The sequence below is a fragment of the Micropterus salmoides genome, unplaced genomic scaffold (assembly GCF_014851395.1).
Source record: "Micropterus salmoides isolate LMB-PRFRI ecotype aquatic unplaced genomic scaffold, ASM1485139v1 Ms_hic_scaffold_9, whole genome shotgun sequence".
Classification (NCBI taxonomy): Eukaryota; Metazoa; Chordata; class Actinopteri; order Centrarchiformes; family Centrarchidae; genus Micropterus; species Micropterus salmoides.
The window spans coordinates 14,917,576-14,934,354 of record NW_024044681.1 but is presented as its reverse complement, the minus strand read 5'-3'; the positions used below and the strand labels follow the sequence as shown (position 1 = coordinate 14,934,354).

General features: G+C 40.9%; 1 protein-coding gene across 2 annotated transcripts in view; it reads left to right on the top strand.

Moving 5' to 3' along the window:
• Positions 1 to 13,056, top strand: part of jade2 (jade family PHD finger 2) — a 192,873-nt gene extending 179,817 nt beyond the window's left edge. For both annotated transcript variants that reach the window (XM_038707524.1, XM_038707523.1), the window contains 2 exons: positions 2,749 to 2,894; positions 5,388 to 13,056. In XM_038707524.1, the coding sequence (XP_038563452.1) occupies positions 2,749 to 2,894; positions 5,388 to 6,191 (950 nt within the window). In that variant the 3' untranslated portion in view covers positions 6,192 to 13,056. The remainder of the gene's footprint in view (positions 1 to 2,748; positions 2,895 to 5,387) is intronic.
• The last annotated feature ends 3,723 nt before the right edge of the window (positions 13,057 to 16,779 follow it).

Sequence of the window (16,779 nt, the reverse complement as noted above, 5' to 3'; positions counted from 1 at the left end):
CGACACAGCAGAACTGACAGTAGCCTCTCTAATCATGAAAGTAATTTGTTAAAGCACAAAAACAAAACAAAATAATTTACGCATGATCCATCAGGTGATCTACCATCTTGTTAAGTAGTAGTAGTTTGCACCATGCCTACAATCTGATTGTTTTTCCAGTGCTGAAATGTTTCTCTGTGTGGGTTAATCATTAAAAAAACAAAACTCTTAATTTCGGGTTAAAGTGCGTTGTAACGCACATTACTGAGATTGTAACGGCTATAATATTACAGTTTTTTTTAGAAATGTGTTACATTACTGCGTTACAGCAAAAAGCGATACATTACTGTAATTGTGTTAATTTTGTAACGTGTTACTCCCAACACTGGTGATGACCAGTTACCTGCAAAACTAATGACATTCCCATCAGCCTCTGCTGTACTACTACAAATGTAGCATGCTAACATAGTAAACTAAGATTGTGCTAAACACTAGCATGTTAGCATTGTCAGTGTGTTAGCATGCTGGTGTTAGCACTTAGCTCAAAGCACTGCTGTGTGTCAGTACAGCCACACAGAGCTGCTAGCATTGCTTTAGACTCTTATTCTTGTCTCTATATTTTCTGGATGTACAAGAAGTGATATAATTTAAAAATAGCTACAGACTAAAGAGTGGCATGTTTTAGGTCTCCCTTTGTCCTTCCTCACTCCACTACTCTCTCCTCGGTCTTCCTCACACTTCCTCACTGCCCTCCCCCACACCCCCGTCACCTATTCTCTCCCTCAGAGCTCTCTCGGCTCCTGCAGAGACATGCTGCGTCATGGAAACGGCCGGCTGTGTGTGAGTGTGGAAGATAGCTTGTGTTAAAGCCACCCTAACAGCACCTCCTGCCGTCCTGCTTGGCAGATCATTATAGGAACTGAAGATTTACAGGGAGCCTGGAAAGACAGTAGGGGAAAGAAATGAGATAAAGAAGCTTAGACCAGAACCATCTGCATACACTTGTCTGTATTTTTCATAATGTGTCTGTGTGCAGGTTTTTGTCAACAATATCTCTTTAAGAGGCAGCTGATCCCCAAAGTGGATATGATAGTGTTCTCGTGCAGAGGTGGATGGTTGTTTTTGGTTAAGTAAGAATACTAAATTTCATTACTTTTACATGGATCTGTTTCATAATTGAAACTATAGAATAGACTGTAGGGAAATAATGAAAATACTGTTGAGTTCTCTGTTCAGTCAGAGTTGAACACACACACACACACACACACTCCCACAGACACAGTCGTTGTGTCTGTTGCCAGCTAGCTTAGAGCAACAGTTAGTGCACTCCATTTCGGATTCTGGACAAACATGTAATTTGGCAAAACTTGAGTTTTGGTTCTTAATTTTTAAGTTATTTATAACCTTTAGTACTTAAAATTGTCAAAAAGCTAAACATAAATGACTTTGACAGAGTTTCAGAAAAAGATTCTGGATTCTGATTTGAGAGGATGTAAATATGTGAGGAGTGAAAGACTGGCAAGCCAAAATGTGGGCACCCTCTTCTGTGGAAACAGGAGAGAAGAAGTACATGAGCTAATGGATCCCACCCCCCATTCTCTGTTCTCCTTAAGTCTCTCTGCATTGTGTGTGTCTGTGTGCGCGCGTGCGTGCGTCAAAGTAAGAAAAGCTAAAATGCTGCAGACAGACACGCAGTGCTTTGACAGCACTTTCACAGCCCACAATGATAGAAAAGGAGCCATGTAAATCTCCTAATTATATACACACACACCCCAGAGTGTGGGGAAGGGGACAGGAAACAGGATTTCTGCTGTAAAGAATAGGTTTATATGTTCATTATTGATGAAGCGACAGAAACAGCATGTTTAGATTTGAAGCTTATCGCTACATACTGTGAATTTCACTGTGTCAAGTTGGGTGTTGTGTTAGAGGTGCTGTGTGAGAGATTAACATCAATTTGGAGATGTTGCATTGCATTTTTGATTCTATTCATTTTGAATGAAAGATGTTGGTATAATTAACTTAAAGAAACAAGGCTGCATATGCAGCCACCACTTGCCTTTAAATATTGTGTTTCACCAACTCACATTACGGAAACCTGTTATATTGCTTCATGGTACAAAACTGGAAGATGTGATTTCAAACAGCTCTGTACTGTTTAGGTAGGATGCATTATGCTATCTTTACTTTCTATGCATTCATGTCATCATATGTATCCTTTTTTAGCAGGTTTTGTCCACCAGTCACCTTTGCATTATATTGTATCGGCTTGTCTTTAACATTTAAAAATGATAATGTGTTCTTGAAAAAAAAAACACCTTGTTCTTTGCCAGTTTTTAAAGAAAAGAAAATCCAAGCTCAAACATTACTGTTTGAATCGTGTCATTTTTTAGTGGACCGACTAAGCGAGTTGAAGCTAACCCTGTATTTAACAGAACTGTGGGATTTAAGGTTTGGCACAAAAGTCTTGCATTGCAGTGGAAAGCCTTGGTGCTCCGGCTCGATTTATGCCTTTTACTTCTTGACTTCAGTTGAGAGATCTTTAAATCGACTGACGCCTTTAGTACAGTGTATTCTGTATTTTTATTTTATTTATGAAAATGTGCTGCACTCCTCACCTGTCTATTTTTTCTTCTTTCTCTCCGTTCTTGCCCTTATTCTTGTCCCCCACTTTGCCACCTCTGCTTACTGTCTCTGCCTTGATATCATCCATCTCTTCCTCCCTTCATCCTCCTCTCTCCCTCCTTATGTCCCTTCCCCTTCCCTCAGGTTTGTCAAAGTCCTTCCCACTGGACAACTCTTTGTTCGATAGCTGGCTCGCCCAGTCGGTTCAGATCACTGCTGATGACATGCTAAGCCAGTGGGCCCTGGGTGCCCAGCATCGGGACAAGAGCGGCCGCCTGCTCTCCGACCAGGTAGGGCTTCAGCAACAAGAAACCTGCAAAGTGATGCCTCTGCTATTTCTGAGTTGACTGTAATATAATGATAACTGATACATTCAGTAGACATGAATTTGATAATGCAGCAATGGATTGGTGCAATGGATTTCCAATGTGGATTTAACTCATTCATATATAGGTCTATAAATATAATAAAAAATGAGCTGAACATCATTTCAGCACCAATACCTGCAGACAGCACCTTTTGAACTGAATCCCAGTCCACTTCACTGGTGGAAAAAACTGGTGCCAGGAGCCATATAAGGAACTATTCTGCCTACAGACATGACTGAGACAGACATCCAAAGTTAACATAAAATTTGCTGTCAAAAACTTCTTCTTAGTCAACGACGAGGACTTGACTAGAGGACAAAAAGGACAAAATCCAGACTAAATTGAGGTTGTCAAAAGGATAAAAATGTGTAGGCAGAGCATCTTTGTGAGAAGTAAACTGTTTCAAACTTAATAACATGTCTTAATCCATGACACAATACACAGATAATTTAATTTTTGCTTCATGGTGTGCTGAAATTTACATGTAAACAACCAAGAACATTACTTTTTAAGTCAAACATTTTGCTCAACCCAGTTTGTGTTGTCAGTGTTCACAGTCAGGTAAAATGGACCACTGCTACAACCAACGAATAACAGCTTTGGTTTAATGAATAAGTTAGCACATCCGACACAAAAAAAGAGAAATAACTCATGGATACATTGTACTCTATGATTTATGTTTGCCACAATAGGGTGAGGGATTTTCAGTAGTTAGCCAAGATAATTCATAGAATACCAACAGCTTAAAGTTTAGTGTGAGAATATTCTATACTAATCTTATTATCAACAGGTCCAATGAAAAACTAAAACCAACAATGAATTAATCCTACTAACAAATAGTTCCTGTGGGACTGTAGCCTGATATCTAACCTGATATTCCTCTGCCAGAGAGCTTAGCTGTTGGCCCAAAAACTATTAAATTCACAACAGTTTGATTACCATCCGCTAAAAACTACAGTGCCTGGCTGTTTTAGGAAATGATGTAGTCTTTTTTTATTTTATTTTATTTTTTTAATTAAACTGTATATTCATGGCCTGTTTAGAGATTTATGTTTTATGTAAGCTCTTTGTTTCCACTGAAGGCTTATTGATCCTGCTGACATCAAAGCTCCCATGCAAACTGTCCACAAAAGTAACTTAGCAAAGTGTTTCAACGCTCATTCCTGTGACATTGTGGTCAATGTCAACAGCCAGAGCAGTAGTGTTTAATTTTTAGGTATTTAAGTTTATAATGCTATCAAAATCAACACATCTGTTTTCTGCAGTTGCTCCCTTGCTGCTCTAATAGCACATTTTACAAGCCCTTTGAGGACAATTTCTGATTTTGGGCTGTATAATTAAAATTGGCTTGGCATAACTTGACATAAGCTATTGCACTGTGGTTTTAAAACCTGGATGTTATTATCTTCTAAAGTTGCATTGAATAATTCTGAGGAGTGAAAAGAAGACTGTTTGCTTTTTATTATAGGGCATTAAGTTTCCCCAAACTGAAAACCACCCTCATAAAGTTCTCCACTTTTGTCAGATGTCACAAACCCACAGATAAGAGTTAAGCCTTCACACTGGAAACCACCTTCAAACACCTTTTATTTAGAAACATTTTGACTCTTGACCAATTCCTTTAGATTGAATCTTTATATAACTGGAGTTTGTGAGTTTTACTCACTTCTCATAGTAGGTTGATAAGTTCGATGAGAGATTTGATGGTCAGAGCAGCACTGCACTGTGGCTGACCTGCTGTTTTCCTCAGGAATGTGCTCTGTTTGTGTATTGTTTGGCAGGGGGCTCCAACCAGAATGCATAATATAACTCCATTGTTTAAGGGTTGTGTTCAGGAACAAAAATAAAAATACAGAAACACAGTCATTTTTTTCTGTAAAACAGAATGAGATGTTAATATGAAAACCTGATATCTTTAAGAAGAAAGATCTGAAAAAATAAAGATCTTTGAAGTAGTGACTTCCCAAAAGGTCCCACGTTACACAGGCCTGTAGTTGCCATTAATAACAAAACTGTTTTTTTTTTAGTTTTTTTTTTTTTTACAATAGAGCAAATTAGAGATACAGAATCATCTCATGAAGAGCTTAAACACCACAATATGAAATGCTGATTTTTATTTATTTTATTTTTTTGCTTGACAACAAAATGTCTTGTGAAATCAGTTGCTCACATCTCCATTGTTGAGCTGATGGAAATGTGGGTAGGTGTAGGTGGGTGGGGAGTTTATTTTTCCCCCCAAAAAATTACAGGCAAGAATCAGGTTTCAAAACCAGAAACCTGAGCAACAGGCAAATTAATTGTTGTTTTGCAAAAAAAAAAAACATTCCAGATATATATTGAACATTTTGTGTTAACCTTTAAATGTGAACTGATTCAACTCTTTCCCTCCTCTCTTGTTCTCTTCCTCTGATTCAGCTCCTGCAGGGCGAGGAGAGCCTGCTAAACCTTATGATGGAGAACTCCATGCAGTCCACCTGGAAAACACCCCAGCTGGGCCGCAAACCACGAGGGGGCAACAAGCCCCATGCTCGTGGACACCCGGCAACCACCACCCCCACCCAGCCTCAAACACTCCTGTCTGCAGCAGCCGCCTCCGCTGCCAGCAGCCCCTCCACTGCAAAGAGCCTCTGGGAGAGTGTGGCGGAGGATAATTCCAGCCATGTGGGCCGGAGAGGGGAAAGGTCCAGGGGCTCCTCCAAGGCCCTGCACCACCACCACATTCATCACCACCAGACCAGGAGCTCTGACCTGCACAGGGACCCTCCACCGCAGCCACCCATCTCCAAAATGGATTCCTGTCACATCTCGGAGGACCGCGGCTGGTGGGACAGCGTCCACACAGGGAATGGTGTTGCGTCAGGGGCTGGATCTGGTTTCACCGCGAGCTCATCACCACCTCCGGCCTCTAGCCCCGGTGTCACGGTGCCTGACACAGGGGCGATTCTACGTGGCGGGGCCCCACGTCTCCGTCTGTCCCGCCAGGGTAAATCCAGAGGGAAGGGGTTCAGTGGAGGAGGAGGCATAGCAGGGCTGGGGCATGTGGACTTGCCACTCACAGGAAAGGAATCGTCCCTGCTGGACGCTGCTGAAACTGACGGGTACTTCTCTGATGGCGAGCAGAGTGATACAGACACACGCTCTGGCGGACGCAAACTCCGCTTGCCGCAGTTGCATTCTGGGAACGAGGACCTGCTGAGAAGGAGCGTGCTGGCATCCTAAAGAACTGAGACTCAAATTAACACACAAACACATACACACACAGTTATCCAAGAAGTGTCCAGCTGGCTAATTGTTTCCCCATCTGTGCCCCGTATAAAGTCTACAAAACATGGCTGGATGGCGTTGTTCAGCCAATCCCTGTCACATTTACCAGTGGAAAATCTCTTCAGCTCTTACCTGCTTTGTTTTTGGGGGTGAATCTGAATGTAGCTGTTTGCCTGTCGTACAGTAAAGCTTCTCCACCGGATCGTACTTTGTCGTTAGCTTACCACAAAATGCGACACATTAAACAAAATAGGAAACAAACATTACCGTTAGTCTTTTTTTGTTTTGTTTTCCAGATTCATTTTGTTTCTGGGCGTTGGAAGTACCCATTTTTGGCCTCATGTCTGTGGTATCTGCCAGACTTGGGAACAAACACTTCGGGGCATTATTACTATTATTATTATTATTCAAGCTGGTTTCAGGGTCTGCTTCGCTCCTGGTCTTTATGGCCTGAGATGCATCCAACAAGTCCTTGATTTCTTGAATATGTTCAGTGGAAAGAAAATTTCACAACAGAGCTAGTCTGAATATGTACAGAGGGTGACATGGGACAACATGTATTCAGCCTTGAAAAGCACAACTAGCTAGTCATAAGAGCTGTAACGTACGCACTCGTGTGTATAATAGATGCATAATCAGGGTTGGGGTCAGTTCTCATCATGCTGACTCAGTTGTAAAATGTACACTAAAGCCGTCATTCTCAAATTTATCATCACAGACTAAAAAAAAAACTGTTATCCATCTTTTGAATCGCAAATAGATTGACCCCAACCCTGGTGCTCATTCAGATTGTCACACAGAGACACAAACACACAGACATACTGACACACATACTACTATAAGCAAATCCCTTTGCTCCCATCACAGCCGTTTCTGTCTTTTTATTTGATCTGACTCTTGTCAGCTGCTTTCAAATTCTTCCTAATTCTGTTCTGGGTTTTTTTTTCTTTCTTTTTTTTTAGCCTGAATCTTTGGATAAAAATCGTAGAAACTCTGTGCCTTCTGTCGCTTGCCCCTGTGCCCCACCTCCCCTCAAACCCCCACCCCCCAACCTTCTCACTCACTCAACCAAACAAGCAAACAATCAATAAGTTGATCAATCAGTCGTTTCTCAATCGGATTTGTAACAATCAAACCAAAAGGAAATCCTGTTGGATTGGTTACCAGGTGTAGCCAGCATTGGGCTCCTTGTCACCTTAACAATTGTCTAGTGCCTGAAACAAGGATGTAAATGCAGCGTTTGCCATTAATCAACAAAGCATCTGCAACAATTAGCAAAGCAGAGCAACACCGTACTATCAGTGCAAAGAGCTGCCTACTGTACTCTGTGCCCCCCCTGACTAGATCACTGCAGTCCAGAGCCATCAATAAACGGAGTTTGTCCAGGTCACACTGTGAGCACCATGTCGCTGCCTCTGAGAGCGAGCCGACTGCAAGAATAGATACACATGGAGAAAAGAAAAACAGAGACAATAAAACATTAGCGTGCTAGCAGATTGTTCAACTTTTGTTCAACAGATTTTTTTTTTATATTTTGTGTAGTCTGTTTCCTCTGTCAACAATCAGTTCAGTAGTATGAATGAATAATGCTTCGTTATTCAAGTTTCTCGTGTAAAAATACAGCTACATTTTGGGCTGAATCACAAAGGTGGGCAGAAACACAAGAGCCTCCCTGTCACTGCGGCATTTGGTATTTGGAGAATTGATTAGACAAAACTGGATAAAGCACGTGTGCTTTTGAGTTGAGGTTATGTGATAAAGCAAGTGACCTCAACTCAAAAGCTCCACTTACTAACTTTTGGAGCTTTCAACCACAACTTGCGGTCTTGGCTGTCTCAGCTGTCATCATAACGTAAGAGTGGAAAAACATGTTTTATGAGCATCTTGGAAATTACAAATAACATAACAGCTTGAGGGTTCCCCATACCCTTTTGTCCCCCTAAACCTCCTTATATAAAACAGTCACTATGCTGGTTAACATGAGCATCCTGAGTGCAGTGGATCCATATCACTGGACGATTTCTAGGTAGTGAAGCCTCTCAAAAGTCAGTTATTATGGTTACTATATAAAGCCACCAAGGTTAACATTGCAGTTTTCAGGAAACAGGCATTCAGAGAAACGAGTTAGTCATACTTAATCAACCATGTGTATCTATGCAATTTAATATATTGACGTACTAAGATGCCCAACACTGTTTTATTCAGCCAAGCATTGAGCTGGATTTATGGCACCAACATGGCTGCCACATAAGTTTGACGTGGACAAGCTTTCGTAACTGATGGCTCGGTTGCACCGGTTCTCCTGTTAGATGAATGATGACACATGTAATACTCAGCTTCAGAGGCCTGCGCTCTTAAGTTCTTGAATTGAGTTGTTTGTAAATTTGTTTCTAAAAAAGTTTTTGTTGTTCTCTCAGAGAGTTGTATTTTGTACTTAAAGCAGTCCATGGTATTCTCAGGGGTTTAAAAAACTAAAAAAAAAAAAAAAAGAAGAAAAGGTTAAAACATTTATCGAAAAAGCAACGTAAGACGTATATATCGTATACCATATATATATATATAAAAAGTGATGTGTGTCTAGAAACTTCCTTATTTGGCAAGCTTCACTGTTTGAACTCCTACACGACTACTACTGAGCATGTTCCTCCTCTCAGTATGATTATATGACCGTCAGCCCTGGGTTTAATAGTCTCAATCGATAAGTAATGCTCATTTAAACTTGATTGCATTTGCAGATGGGTGGGACAGGTTAGATAATAGTGGCTCGGTGGTCAACTATAAAAAAAGGACTTTTTCACTTTCTCAGCTTTCTTGCAGCTAAGACCCCACCCATCTGATTCCAAATTAGGGTGAAAAACAGCATCACAAATGATTTTAAGGGCTGCTTGACCCAGGCCTGATGAACAGACACTTAAATAGAGGCGCAAGTCCAATCTACTTCCTCTGTTATGTCTGTATGGACAGCTTCTAACCTGTCTTCTCAAGTGACCACGCCAAAGAATAGATCTGTGTATCAAGGCAGCATATTTACATCCTATCTACACAAACACACGTACACGTGCTCTGTCTCTGGTTTTCAAGATGAAGAATGTTAGATAAGGATGTCAGACAACTCTGCCAGCGCTGCCCAGGTCAGCTCGGTTTAATCCACATCTCCACCTGGTTTGACAAAGATCCATAGGGTTCAGTCACAAACGCTGTGGTGTTATGTGAACTCCTCCATTACAGGGGGCACTGTTAATTCTACTACACCAACAACACCAACAACAATAAACCCAACCTGGATTCTCCCAGATCTCCATTCAAGGAGGTTAACGTAGAAAAAGCCTGTTGCCTCAGTAATGGGCTGGTTGTTAAACACAGACTCACACATTTTAACCCCCCTCAGAAAAAAGCCAAATGCTGCTGAACTGAACACACAACATACAGCTCACACACTGGTATAACAGGGTTATAATGTACAAGATGACTAGTTTTTTATGTATATGCGGTCCTAACTGCATCAGGAAGTATGAGCTTACTCAGAGTGAAATACCCCCTAACAGCAGGAGAGTATTATTACTGGTGACAGCGCAGCATCTCTGTCTCCTTTGTCCTTCAGGTGTAGCCATCGTAGAAGATTCACATTGTTAGTCCTCCACACCAGTCTCTTTTTTACCATAAAAGAGGCAAAGTATGGGGAAAAAATCCTAAGGCAGGGTTTTGTGTTGAAATGTGCAAACTTTTGTCTAAAGCAGTTGCCGAATTTGTAAAACACCATACATACAGAACAGGGGGAGAAATTTAGGATTTCTACGTTGGCTACCATTATTACAACCCCCATGGAAATGACCATAACAACACATACAACAACAATAACCGCAACAAAGCTTGTGTTTTGAAGTGAGGATGTGGCAAAGTACCATTACGGCCCACAAAATCCTCCACTCGGTGGCTGTTACCGTTCATGTGTTGCTAAGACTGAAAAATGTAATCTTGGTTTCAATATTCAATGTTCAGAGTAGCCTGACTTTGTAGACAGTGGTATTAGACAAGGCCTCACATTAACGGCCTTAACATGTAGTAGCAAATGCTAAGGCTGCACAGCACAAGCAGGAAAGAAAAATATATTTGACACTTTTGTGCTGAATTTCCTCTACAGAAAGTTGTGGAGGTAGTTCGGTGAGTTGCTTTTTCTAAAGTCAGATTTTAACCCAAGAACAGCACCATAGTACCTTGTCAGGCAAATTGCAGATTTGATTTTTTTGTTGCTTGATACTGTGCAGCCTTGGCATACTCTAACTGGTTATTATTCTATATTTACAGTGTGGCTTCAATGCCCTCTCCTTCCACTTCGTAGATACTGTAGACTGGAGTCTTTTGCAGGTTCTTTTATCAATATCCACTAGAATACAATTTCAAAGCATTGCTGTCCTCTGTGTGCTACGCTGGTGTGGGTGTTGGCTCACAGCCTGAAATGTGCTCTGATGATCTTTGAATTTTGCAACTCTGTCAGGTCGGATATCCAGATTAGATTTTTCTTTTCTTTCTTGGGTTTAATCTGTAATATCAGTCATGGCGTTTACATTTTTTGCCTCAGTGTGAAGCATTAGTGTCAATATCAGCAGAAGATCCAGTGGAATATTGAAGGTTGTGTTCTTGGTTCATGGTTAAGACATTGTGCATAATGGATGAATATTCAACCATACCGTTTTCTAAGTGGTGAGCTGGTGCATGTTTGACAGTTTGTTGGAGTTGGCATGAGTGCTGCGCCACAGAAATAAGCTGGTCAGAAACACACCTACACACAGTGATGCATTCCACCTAGACTTCTGCTGAAAGGCTGGTTAAAGGCCAACACTGATTGCTTGAGGCAGTTGGAACCTCACACAGCTGCTGTCTACTGTACCGACACTGTTGTAAAACCCCTTGGAAAGACATCACTGCACCAGCAGGGCTGGGTTCCTCACAACTTCCTCCGCTGAGCAGAGATCATGTTTCAAGCTTTTTATCAGCAGGGAGGCAGGTTAAGACCATCCAGCAACAAAATGCTGGTAAATTCTGTTGTACAAGTGAATTTGTGCAACAAAATCATCTGTTAAAAACAGCACTTCAATTTCAGGTGTTGCGCATACTAGAAGAAAAAGTTTAATTTACACAACTTTAAAACAACAATTGATCATTGCCCTGAGGTTGTTTTGAGGAACCAGAAGGGCACCAGGATGCTGTTCATAGGATGTCTCTCTTCCTCTGTGGTTGCTCCTTCATCCAATAAGAAAGTGGTTTGAGGGCTGTCCTCAGGTCAGTAAAGCCAGGATTGGCAAACACTTTAGATTCTTTTGTGATGATAAATTTAATTCAATCTTCAGCTTCTCTTCCAGGCCACATTTTTTTGCCATTTTAGTTAAACAAGTCTGGGGACTCAAAATGCCTGCTGGGCTCAAGTGAAAGCAGTAATTATCTCTGTAACAACATGTGAGCGGAGTTACCGACAATGCCGCTTGTTGCAGATGATGTACATTGGGTTTAGATTTTTGACAGAAATCTCGACCAAAGTTAAATTTAATGATGGTCTGTGTAAAAAATGGTTCAAAGGAACTGTCACTGTTTAATCATTTGGAAATGCAGACTGATCCAATGACTGCTCAGTGCTTCCAGTTTCTGATACCATTGCCTATTCCTTGCTTTACTGTCCTACACCAGCCATACAAACACACCCACCTTACCTACATGCGTATCGCTGGAGTTTATACACATCTACAATAATGTATAATACTGTTCAACTACTACTACTAGAAACATTTTCATTTTCTGTGTTTTGAAAAAGCATTTGGAAGCTGTTTATTTCTTTTGTAACGCTTTAGCTGGCCGCCGTAGCTCGTATCAAACTAGAAAGCCGACTCATTATCTGCTTCCTCTGTTTTTACTGGCGCTTTGCTCTCCTCTCTGTTACAGCAAAGCTATGGCTTCAAGGTTTCAAACATCCACAACACAGACACACTGCACAGATTGGAGGTTTAGTCACACAAACGGGGCTGCTGTGGAGGCAGAAACAAGCTCACTTGTCAAGTTAAGGCTAGACTGTTGGAATCAAAGAATGTGAATCGGATGGCCTGTTCTCATTCATTGATGACCTTGCAGAGTAGCCAACTGGCATACCAAGATCAATACAGGCAATTCAGTTTGAATGTGGAAGGTCAGTTAGGTAAACTAGCTTAATTAGGTGCATTACCAGACGAGAAATGTGCGAGAAAATCTTGTTTTGACAAATAAAAGCAGATTACTAGAGCCCATGATTAGTCAATTAGCTGCAGCTACTGTTATAAGCAATTGTTTTAAGTTGTTTTCAGCGCTGCAACAATGTGTCAAACAACAGGAAAATAACTATTTTGATGATAACTGGTTTAGTTATTTAATTTTTTTAGCAAACATATTCTCTGGTTCCAGCTTCTCAGATTTGAGAATTTGATGCTGCTCTTATAAATGAATAAAAATCCTTAGACTATTGGTTGGACAAAACAAGCCATTTGAAAACATCACAATGAACTGGGAGAAATATTTTCTGATATTTTATTGTCAAAACGAGAGGGCCATTTGAGTGGGCTTCAGTCTAATATCACATAGCCAGAAATACTCTTGGCTCCGCCCACTGTGATGCAACACAAACTGTGAGATCACATCTGCCTCCAGAGCGGCTCAAAGCAATTTTTTTTTTTTTAAACTAAAGCTCCCATCTGCACAAACTGTGCACCTTACTCTGCCTCTGCCATCCAACATCTTCCTCCTCCCTGCTCACTTTCCCCCCCTCTTCTCCTCCAACCTGAATTCCCCCCCCCCCCCCCCCCCCCCCCCCCAAAAAAAAACCACTCCTCCTGTCATGTCCCTCCTGCCTACAACTCCTCTCCGGTGATCAGCCTCCTTAGCTGGCACATGGCTCTTTTTGAATCGCTTTTGAAGCATAGGACGAGAAAAATAAAAATGTACAAGAAGAAAAAAGGATGTCTGTAGCTTTAAGGACAAATAATGACAGGCACGTGTTGTGGAAGTATGTGTGAGGAGGGGAAAACATTGCACCCTGCTTTGCTCTGGCCTGGAGAGAGAGAGAGAGAGAGCGAGAGAAGAGAGATGGATAGAAAGAAAAAGGAGAGGAGGGAGACGTTTACCGAACCAGAGCCAGAGAAGCAGTCAGAGAAAGAGTACAACTTGTTCTTTCCCCTGCGTTCTGTTTGCAGCCTGTCCGCACAGTCAAGTTAACAAGCAGCTAATATAAACACCACCAGGCCCTTCCCTTCCCCTTTCGCCTCCTCATCTCTTGTTTTCTCTCTGTTCTCTCTCTCTCTGTCTCTATACAGCCGGGTCTCCATCCAAGCATTTCCTTTACAAACTGTAACAATCGAGTCAGGAAAGCAGAACGGAAACAATGCATGAAATGGCATGACCAACCCAGAAAACAATTCAGCTTTGTGGAGTATTTTAAAATTGACCATGACATTCAATAGAAATCACCCTCTTTGGTTGTATGTGGTTAGTTAATGCATTTATTTGTATTCCAACAGAATAAAAAGATAGAGCTTGCGAAACCAAAACCAGCAAGTAATTAACCCTACTAACAAGTATGACAAAGTTGTATCCAAAAAATCTTATCTGTCTGTGGCATAGACCTCCATTGTTGTCCAAAAACCGTTGCATTGACCTTCCATCATTACCATGAAAACTGCCTTTGTAGTGTATTTTAACTCAATTCCACATACACCATCCTGCTGCTATAAATACTAGTGCACCAAATGTGTGTTCATCCGCACCTGAAAATAGTCCCCAACAAATGCACCATTTACTCCTTTTTGAGTAACGTTTGCTAAAAATTTTTTTTAAATAAAACTATATATTCATGAGCTGTTTTTAAATATTTACATCTTCAGTAGGAACAAATGGGCTAGGACAGTTTATCAAATCAATTAGAATTAAAATTTGGTGGGGGGGGGGGGTTGCTAGGTGTAAAATCTCAGGACAGTATTGAAAGGTTTTTACAAGGTGCACAAATTGCAAACATTTTCACTCACAAAGTAACGTAGACCATAGCTGGCTACGATACAACTGTCCCATAAACTGACCCATGAATAGGTGCGCTATATGCACACCTGCCACAGTTATGATAGTGCCGTGACTTTAGGAGGCTAGCTGGGTCTGGCTAAGTTGTTTTGAATTTAATGGTAACATCTACGAGAGGGACTAAAATTAGCTCTGCTTGTTGGGGAGGTATGTACTCTTCTAAGAGAGTTGAAGCACTGGGAGTCGACCGAGCAGCGTGCAGATTCTACTTTGTTCGGTCTGTATCTGGGCAGCTAATGCTAGCTAGCAGCAGTCTGCAGATATCAAGCTGATGTTAAGAGACAGACAGCAGGAGCAGACGAGTTAGTGTCCTGTAACTGATTATTAAATGTGGATGTCTAAGTTATACTTAGTTGAAGCACCTCGTACTGACGGGTACTGTCCGTAGCTGTATTTTTTTTAAAGATGCATAGCGATGACAGCCTAGCAGGTGGTCCTGCTGAACTATCTGGCGCAGAAAGTCTTAAAATGGTCTTTTCATTGGGTTTGCGGAGTTGACAGTAAGAAAAATAACCCTAGCTTTATTATTAAAATATCACGATCAGCCAAGCAAATGATGATTTTTCGTAACTTATCTGTTCGTGACCACTATAGACTGCGGTTATTGTTAAACATAAACATACAATTCCCCAACATTTGCCAAACAGTTAAGACCAATAACAATCCACTCTTGGAATTGAATCCTTTTTTATATCATTTTTGGCAATTTAACTTGAAACCTTGGTGGAATAATTGCTAAAGTCCCTTTTATTGTTCCATCCTCACAATCTGAGTAATTTATTCACCCTCCCTTTACATCTGGTTTTACCATTAGGCTCCTGGGAGGTTCAGGCTCTGCTCAGACATATATCACCGCAGACAAATTGAGGTGTAAATGCATCGAGACACACTGAAGATGCATTTGGCCAATGCTACTGTCTCCTGCTGATGGTCAAAGCAACATTAAATTTAAGTTCAGCTGGGAACTATACACACAAAGTGTAAATATAACAAAAGGACGTTGGTGGGAATCTGTTTTATGACAAAAAGAGTGATTTCAGCACAGGCACTAGAGACACTTTACTTCCAGGTGTAAATGTAATCTGGATGAATTGTGTCTAGACACAATCTGAATTTAAGTTGCTGGTTACAACCATTTGTTAAGAGGCCCTCTGTACTGTATTTCTGTCTCTGCTTTTTCTCTCACTCTTCCTTTCACAGCTCTGTCCGTCTCTCCTTTTTTCTCTCTCCTGGTTTCTGTTATTTTATCTCCTTCCTCACTTCTTCACTGTTTTTGTAATCTGACTTCTTTCTCTATTTTGCACACACAGAACAACTGTTTATCTTCTTCCTCTGAGGCAAATATGTATTTATTTGCCTCCACTGTTTGATCTTTGATACATGCAGGGAATGAAAATATGTTTTGATTATATAAACTGGGGAAAGTGCAGTCCCTCTGTGTGTGTTATTCTGATAACACATGATGTGTGTATGTATGTGTGCAGAAGGTACAGGAATACCTTTTCTTTCTCCTCGTCTTCTTCGTCTGTTAGTAACTGGAACATTCTCTCTCTATTAGGCTTCGTCACACTAAGCTAGCTAATTTTACAAACTCTGTAAGTAAGACAATGCGAGTCCACACTAGCGTTTTCAGGTCGTATTCGTAAAGACCTCTGTCAACACTCAAATGCCTGAATAATAAGAAAACCGCTAAATATTGTCGCCTTTGTCTCTTCTTTGCAACAAAACTGCATCACAGTCTGGTTACTCTGCTCAGTCTCTTCTGGTTAATCATTTGTTGTGTCCCCTCCTGCTCTCTGTGACCACCTATTGCTTAGCTGTTCTCATTTAACATACACACACTCAGTTGCCAGTTTCTTTAAAATTTAAATAGAGCATTTTTAGTTGGGTGAAGGCAAATGTGTGATCTGTCATACATGCATTAGTTGGCTTTCTAATTTCCTAAACATCTTGTAAACGGGAAACCCATTGGTCGGGGTATAGGGTTAATCAGATGAATCAGAATTTTTAGAAAGAAAAAAAAGAATTTTCATTTGACAAAATCAGCATAAATATGACGACAACGCATTTATTATGTGTTTGTATGTATTAACATCGAAAATGAGTGATCACAGGGAGTGTTGTAGGCAACAGGAAGTTGCCCCGGACCGGGCTTACATCATCGTTTTATTTAAAAAACTCAGTTTCTCTCACATCGTTTTGTAAAAGCTTAGTTTTTTAGAAAAACACCAGCTTAGTGTGGATGGAGAGCCAAAACAGATTCCTGTGGATGTAATCTCTCGCATTTCCCTCTCTCTCTCCTCGTTATTCATGGTCAATCTCTCTTTCTCTTTAACTTTGTGTTGCTTTGGCATTTTCTGTCTTACTCTCAGCTCCACCTCATGTCTCTCTCTGCTTTTACTCACTTTCTCCTCCCGTTTTACTCTGTATCTCTCCTCAGTGCAGAGGAGGCACT